The sequence below is a fragment of the Pinus tabuliformis genome, chromosome 5_1 (assembly GCF_031772625.1).
Source record: "Pinus tabuliformis cultivar Carrire ecotype Pingquan chromosome 5_1, CPIR1, whole genome shotgun sequence".
Lineage (NCBI taxonomy): Eukaryota > Viridiplantae > Streptophyta > Pinopsida > Pinales > Pinaceae > Pinus > Pinus tabuliformis.
The window spans coordinates 234,805,808-234,814,090 of NC_142305.1; the positions used below are offsets into that span (position 1 = coordinate 234,805,808).

Here is an 8,283-nt window from a genome sequence, read left to right on the forward strand (position 1 = left end):
AGTGCCATAAATGGGGTCATTTTTGTTGTTGTATGGAAGGAAGTGTTATACCACCATTCAGCAAGAGGCAACCATTTGACCCATTGTGTCTGTTTATCAAATACAAAGCAACGAAGATATCCTTCCAAACATTTGTTTACTATCTCAGTTTGCCCATCAGATTGAGGATGATAAGATGAGCTATGAGCTAACTGAGTACCAAGACAAGAAAATAATTCTGTCCAAAAATTTCCAGTGAAAATGGGATCTCTGTCACTTACAATAATCTTTGGGTTTCCATGTAGCTTTTGAAATGTTTCCATAAATGCAGTAGAAACTGTACTGGCTTTAAATGGATGTGATAATGCACAAAAGTGTGCATACTTGGTAAGTCTGTCAACTACCACCATGATGACACTCTTTCCCTCAGACTTGGGTAAACCTGTGATAAAATCCATTGAAACCTCCTCCCAACATTGGCTTGGAATGGATAAAGGTTGTAATAGACCCGATGTCTTAATTGTTTCAACTTTATTTTGTTGGCAAACCAAACATTCCGCCACAAACTTTTGAATATCTGATTTAAGGCCATCCCCAAAAAATTCCTTCTTAACCCTGTGGTAAGTTTTTAAAAATCCTGAGTGCCCTCCTAAGGGAGAAGTGTGCAATTCCATAAGAATATTTTGTTTTAGCTGGGAATTCTTACAGAGGTATAAGCGATCTTTGTACCATAACGAATCATTTTGCTAGCTAAATGTATCAGAAGTACTGGAATCTTGTTGTAGCTTTCGAATAAGTGCCCACACTTCTTTGTCATTCTTCCATTCCTCCCTTGCTTCGTTTATCCAATCTGGTTGGATAATAGAAATGGCACACAACAATGCTTCCACATCCTCATCCTTTCTTGAGAGTGCATCTGCCACCACATTTTGCTTCCCTTTTTTGTAGATGATTTCAAAGTCATAACCCAACATCTTTGTGACCCACTTTTGTTGCTCTTCAGAGGATAATCTTTGTTCTAAAAAGTATTTAAGGCTATCATGATCCGTTTTTACCTTGAAGTGTCTTCCCATTAGGTAGGGTCGCCATTTCTTAAGTGCATGGAGTATTGCCAACATTTCCTTCTCATAAATAGCTTTGCTTAAAAACTTTCCCTTGATTGGACGACTTTCAAAAGCAATGGGTCTTTCATCTTGCATTAGAACAACACCAATTCCATTTCCTGAAGCATCACATTCCACAATAAAGGTTTTTGTGAAGTCCGGTGTAGCTAAGACCGGTGCTTGGCACATTGCCTCTTTAAGATGTTCAAAGGCCTTTGTTGCTTCCGGAGTCCATGAAAATGAATCTTTCTTCAATAATGTTGTTAGAGGTGCTGCTATTCTCCCATAATTCTTAACAAACTTGCGATAATACCCTGTCAACCCAAGAAATCCTCGCAGATGCTTTATGGATGTGGGGATTTTCCATTCCTTAATGGCTTTAATTTTGCTAGGGTCTACCTTAACTCCTTCATGAGATACAATATGACCCAAATATTCCACCTCCTGGACTCCAAAGAAACATTTGGATCTTTTTGCATATAATTGTTTCTCCTCCAATAGTTGTAGCACCCTGTCAACATGTTCAACATGATCCTTCCAAGACTTGTTGTAGATTAGTATATCATCAAAAAATACTAACACAAATTTTCTAAGGAATGGTTTGAAAATTGAATTCATCAAACCTTGAAATGTTGAAGGTGCATTGGTAAGGCCAAAAGGCATGACCAAAAATTCATAATGACCCTCATGAGTTCTAAATGCCGTTTTCAGAATGTCTTCAATCTTCATTCTGATTTGATGATATCCCGAACGAAGATCCAACTTGGTGAAGTAAATTGATCCATGCAATTCATCCAGTAATTCATCAATGACAGGAATGGGGAACTTATCTTTAATAGTGAGCTTGTTGAGCTCCCTATAATCCGGACACATGCGCCATGATCCATCCTTCTTGTGCACCAATACTACTGGAGCTGAGAAAGAACTTTGACTCGGTTGAATTATACCAGCCTCTAGCATTTCTGCAACCATACGTTCAATTTCACTTTTTTGGACATAGGGATATCTGTACGGCCTGATGTTTGGAGGAACACTTCCTGGAATCAGATGAATAGCATGATCATGATCACGCATAGGTGGGAGACCTTTGGGAGTCTCAAATACCTGGGAATGATTGTCCAGGACTTTTTGGAGATCTGGAGAAATAGATGATTCCAATGTGGAAACATCTAGCGAACATAATTGTGCAATTACACCTCTTTGCTCCTTTTTTAGAAGCTTTGTCATGCCATTAGAGCTGATTATCTTTCCTGGTTTCCCTGCAATACCCCTTAATTCAACTTCCTTTCCTTCTGTAGAAAATTTGATGAAAATTTCTTGAAAATTAAAAGCTATTGTACCCAAGGATTGTAGCCATTGGACTCCTAGTACAACATCAGCACCTCCCATTGGAATGGAAAGCATTGGGCTAGTCAATACATATTCTCCCATGGATAGCTTGATATTATGGCACTTTCCAAAGTAATTTATTGTTCCTCCATTTGCAATCATCACTTGACACTCTGGTGCTGGATATAGGAAGCAATTCAATTCTTTTGCTACCCTACAATGAATAAAATTGTGGGTGCTTCCTGAATCAATCAACACTATTACCTTTTTCTTCTTGATTTGTCCTTCTATCTTGATGGTTTGAGGAGTGGTAATTCCCGCCAATGCATTACAAGATATGGTCGGATTTATTTGTTCTTCATCTAGGCTTTGTTCCTGGAGTATATCCTCTTCTTTTGACCTTTCTTGCTCCTTTTCTTCTTCCTCTTCACAATCTATGTAGAATAATTTCTTCTCAGCACACTTATGACCTTTTGTGTATTTGCTATCACAACTGTAACAAAGCCCTTTTGCTCTTTTTTCTTCCAATTGTTGTGGTGTCAACCTTGTAGGTTGTGGAAGACTAGGGGCAACAACACTTCCGTCTTTATAGTTGTGAGTGGTATGCTTCCTAGTTGCCATAATTTTGCTTTCCATTTTTCTTGCTAACCTGAATGCCTTCTCTAATGAATCAGGTTCCCAAAGGCGGACATCATGTTGGATATTATCACTTAAAGACCCTATGAACACATCAATCCTATGCTCCTCTGGAATATCTTTTACCCTTATGTTCAATTTTTGGAACTCCTCAATGTGCTCCATTATTGAACCCTTTTGTTTGAGACTTATCAATTGGCTAAAAAAAGTGTTGCTTTTTGTATCCTCATAATGTGCTATCAATTCTTCCGTAAAAATTGCCCAAGTGATAAATTGTTTACGAGAACAAAGCCATTGATACCATACAAACTGATTTGGTTCCAAATAAACAGTTGCCATACGTACCTTTTGTGCGTTTTGCACATTATTGAGATCGAAGAATTGCTCCATCTGTAATATCCATGTGGCGGGATCCTTGCCATCAAACTTCCTCATATCGATTTTTGGAATATGGTGATTCTTCAATCCAACATTAGCGTCTATGGAATCATGATTAACATTTCTTTTGTTCTCATCATGAGTTTCCTTTACTACCTTTTCACCATTAGTAAGTATTTCTTGTAGAAAATTTGTCAAATCTGTCTTCAAATCTGCAATGCCTGTCTTCAAATTTTTGTTCAAATCCATCTTCAAATTGTCCATCTTAGCTTCCATGCCATTCATCTTAGCTTCCACGCCATTTATCTTAGCTTCTGTTAACTTTTGTGAGCGTGACATTTGTTGCACTTTTTCTTGTAATTTTGATATATCATGTAGCATTTCTTCCTCTTCTTCATGAGTCATGCTAGAGCTTTCAGGTTCCTTACTAGGTGTTTACATTTTCTTTCCTCGGGGCATCAGTTACCGATAATAATGCTTTACTATGCCCTTTGAATTCCGTTAAACCAAGCTTACACAAAAATTTAAAAAAAAACTACACACCTTTTTTCACTTTATAGAAGCCTGGTATTGAATCTGATGTATCTCTGTAATTCGGATCATCCAGTTCTGAAATTGCGACCTGTAGTAGCCTTCTGTGTCCTCTTTCCAATGCCACAAGTCTAACCCAAATTGTATTCTCCAAGGAAGAGTTATGTGAAATCTCCCACAGTGACTTGCTTTTAGACTAGTTCAGTAGAGCGAACTTGTACGACGTGCCACGAGTCATTGTTCAACCTTTGGATCTGAAACATGCATACAAGAAACTACAGTCCATCCTCTTTCTGTACCTTCTTACGAAATTTCAATCTGATCCCCAGAGAGAAAATTATGACGATTTTCCCTAGGTCACCTGTTTTGAATGTAATTCAGGAGTCTGCAAAAAGACCAACTTCCTCAGATCATATCTCCGCAAATATCGCGTGAAAATTTTTGAAATTCGGACCCAAGGTTCAGCGTGATTTCTTCTCAAATGGGTTTTTTTGCAACTTCTGAAATGTCACAGAAAAAAAGTTATAGTGAAAATGCCACGATGACCTGTTTGGAGCAGCGAAACCCTAGAATCCAAAGCTCTGATACCAAATGTTATGAAACCAGCTCAAGAAAAGATAGAAAAGATAGATCAACGCCTTAGAGTTCAGCCTCTTCGAGGGGGCAACCTCCTTTACATTACATAAATGAACAATTCTTGGATGATTCAAATGACAAAACCTCCTTTCTATATATAGGAGTCTAAGGAGTCACAATATAATCCAGCCGACCTAACAATAATAATATAAAGCCACAAAAATAACAATAGAGGGATTCTTTTTTTTTCCCAAAGGAAAAAACGAAACTTTTTATTAAGTATATAAAAAGTTTACATTGCATATGTCGTGGCATCACCGCTCATACTGAGCTCTGTCAAAACTGAGTTTCAAAAATTTCTGCCTTTATGTCTGTAGACAACTCCCTTCAGGTGCAGTCACTATTCTTGGTATGCGCTGTCGAGTGGCTTTTAAAAGCCAATACACATAGCTGCAACTATGTATTGTTCATGATGAAAAAGCAAAAAAAACATAAATCGGGTCTCCTCAGGAGTGAGGAAAACAACCCATCGCTGTACATGAAAAGATAATATGGCCGCATTGTCATAGCTGTAATGTTTTATGCAGTACAAAAAATTATTGAAAATAAACATAATAAACAGAGGTTCCTGCCAAATATATCAGAGAGGATGGAGATAAGGTGGCTGGTCCGATCTTCTGATTTGGCCTTGTTCGTCTTCTTCTATTTTCCAGCTGCCCAAATCCTGTTGAAGACCATCTTTAGAGAGCTGATCTACCATGGCATTTCTTTCCCTGAAAATGTGACATATGGAAAAACTGTTAAACATTGATTTCAGTCTTTGAACTTCCCCCAAAATTTGTTTTAAAGCCTGATTCCTGCATGTACTGTGACCATTCACCCATCTGATCACGTTTTGAGAATCCCCAAAGATTTGAATCGTGAGGGTGTGCCTATGGATGAGCCAGCATAGAAGGAGTTTTAGGGCGTTCAATTCTGCATAATTATTGGAGCCTGTTCCTAGCCCCACAGAAGCTTTCAGAGAGTGAGATGGGGATATATGAATGACAAGTCCTGCTCCTGCTAAGTTGTTTTGTGATGCACCATCGAAGAAAGCCCAAGGGACTCCTTCTGAGATCTGAACTTCAGGGGCAATTCTTTGGGGAGGAGAATCCTTAGGTTCGGGAAGGCTTGAGAAGATGGCTGCTCCCTGAATGGCAGTGAGAGCTACAGGAGTTTCTTTATCTTGAAAGATGCTCCTGTTTCTAGCTATCCAAATCCCCCAACTGATGATTAGGGGCAGGTTGCGCAGGTTCCCGGTCGCATGCTCATTCCACCACTTCTGCCAGGCTTCTTGAATATTGATGCCTTCCCAGACGAGCTTTTTGTTCAGGATGTTTCCAATCTCACACCATACCTTTAGAGATTCTGGGCATTTGAGAAAAAGGTGGTTAACAGATTCTACTTCTGCTTTGCATAAGGTACATCTTCCAGGCCCGTGCATGAATCTGGACTGCAGATTATCCCAAGTTGGGATTTTGCCCCTTAAAATGCACCAAAAGAGGATTTTTGATTTTGGAGGGCACTTGAGTTTCCACAGCTGCTTCGCCCACCACTCCGGATCTCCCCATCCTTTCCTTGACATAAGGAGATTATACCCGTGCTTTGGGGCATATTCCCCTGATTCTGCATGGGCCCAAAGTAGCTCATCTTGCCTGTCGCTCAACCTTACATTTGACCTGAGGAGTTCCTGAGTGAAAACATTCCATTCATTCCACCATCTTTGCTCCAATTCCAACTCTTCTCCATTCTTCCATGCTTGCCCCCATATGGAAGAGAAACCCGGTTTCTCCACTTGGCTGAGGAAGCGGAGATCCTTCCCTTCCAACTGCTGAATCAGATCGGGGGAGAGGGCATAGTTGCCATTGCATCCGACCCAGGGGTCCTTCCCGATCTTTACCTTTTCACCGTTCCCGATCTTCCAGGCTAAACCTTGCTCAATCACCTTAAAAGACTCCAAAGTGGCTTTCCAAATAGCAGAAACATTCTTTTGGGTCTTAATTGGGTCCCTGATCCAGTCTTCCAGGGGGGTTGGATCAATGTATTTTCTTTTTACCATTCTTGTCCAGAGATTTTCCATCTTTATAAGGCGCCAACCCGATTTAGCAGCTAATGAAAATCTGAAATCTGGGAGGCTTTTAATCCCCCAGCCACCCCACTCCTTTGGCCTCGCCACTTTCTCCCATGCGACCCAAGGGAGTACCGAGGAGAATATGCAGCAGACAATAGAGGGATTCTATGGGGCACAAAAATAACAATATGGGGGTAATAGGGGCACAACAATATAAGTAAGGGGTATAACTACAATAGTAATGGGGTAATCACTAGTATTATAGGGACCCAACAGAGTGTGCAAGATATTGTTGACATACCTGGTGAGAAGATGTCTCCCTTGACCAGACTGGATCTCATAAATGGAGGAGAGGACAGAGGATTAGTAGAATCATCCCTCTTGTCCTTGCCAGAATCTGTAGTAGCCCCTTCAATATCTTCAGTGGATTTGTTGATTTTTTCAGATTCGTCTTCCATATCAGGCTGTTTTGGAGAGTCCATGAGCGGTTCAGGATCTAAATCATGTGCCAATTTCTTGTTCTTGTGAATGAGAGGGAAATTTCTATACAGATGGCCAACTTTGTGACATCTCCTGCAGCAATATGGTATGCCTTTGTAGTCAATCAGTTGCTTACGGGATGTACTCCTCCACTGAATAGTGATGTGTTCCTGTAAGCCTCCCCTGGTGTCCAAATTGTTCAGAATTATGGCATAAGCCATCATACTAGTGGTCTGAGAGGATTTGTCATACCCCATACATGTGCTTATGGAGTTACTAATCCGCCTGAATATATCCTCAGACCAATATTGCAGAGGAAGTCCCGGAATCCGAATCCATACAGGTCCAACGCCGATTTGCTCAGTCTTAGGGTCAAATAGAGGCGTCCAACATTTTAAAAGAACAGGGGCATGTTCAAAATGCCAATAGGAAGACAAAACCCAATTAGTGTGATCAACCCAAGCAAATCTCAGAGCAAACCCCCCTCACAAAGGTCTGGACGAAAGGGATATCCACTAGGTGGTGCCCCCAAACCTCAGATGCCCAGATCTTCAATCGAGCAGTCGTGTAATTCCTTCCTCTGATGCGATCGACCAAAACCCTGTCAGCAAAATCCATAGTATCCCCCCACTGAATGTCTTCTTCAAGCCTGAGGATGATATCGTCCGCCTTGGACTTGTAGCACTTGTATTTCTTGTGTGGTCTAGATGCCGTGCGATGAGTCAGATCCGAAGCCCTCTCCAAGCTAGGGTCAGAGGAATCAGGGTTAGGGTTAGGGTTTGGCAAGGCAGCGTTAGAGTGCCGCGGAATAGCAGGGATGGAGTGAGATAATGGAGGGATGGATGTGAAGCTACCCGAAAGCGGAGCAGATGCAACTAGAGGTAAATGGCCAGCGGATGGGGTGTCGGCACTGGAAACAATAGCTTGTGGGACAGTCTGTCGGGTCTGCACACCAGAAATGGGAGGCTCCAACTCAGGGGAGGGGTTTATGCAGCCCGTAACGAAACCAAGCGTAGCCGCGGAAGACGGAGGCATAGAAAGTGATGACCAAGTAGGTGGTTCATCCGGAAGAACAACAGCGGCCATATGCGACGGTCCAACAAAGGGAAATGCTTCAAAATTGCCAGAGAAGCCAGTGCTGAACATACCTTTAGATGCGGA

General features: G+C 41.2%; 1 protein-coding gene across 1 annotated transcript; it reads right to left on the reverse strand.

Moving 5' to 3' along the window:
- Positions 1 to 5,172: 5,172 nt before the first annotated feature.
- On the reverse strand, positions 5,173 to 6,651 carry LOC149164270 (uncharacterized). Its single transcript, XM_089429419.1, has one exon. The coding sequence runs from the start codon at positions 6,649 to 6,651 to the stop codon at positions 5,173 to 5,175; it is 1,479 nt and encodes a 492-aa protein (XP_089285545.1).
- Positions 6,652 to 8,283: the final 1,632 nt, after the last annotated feature.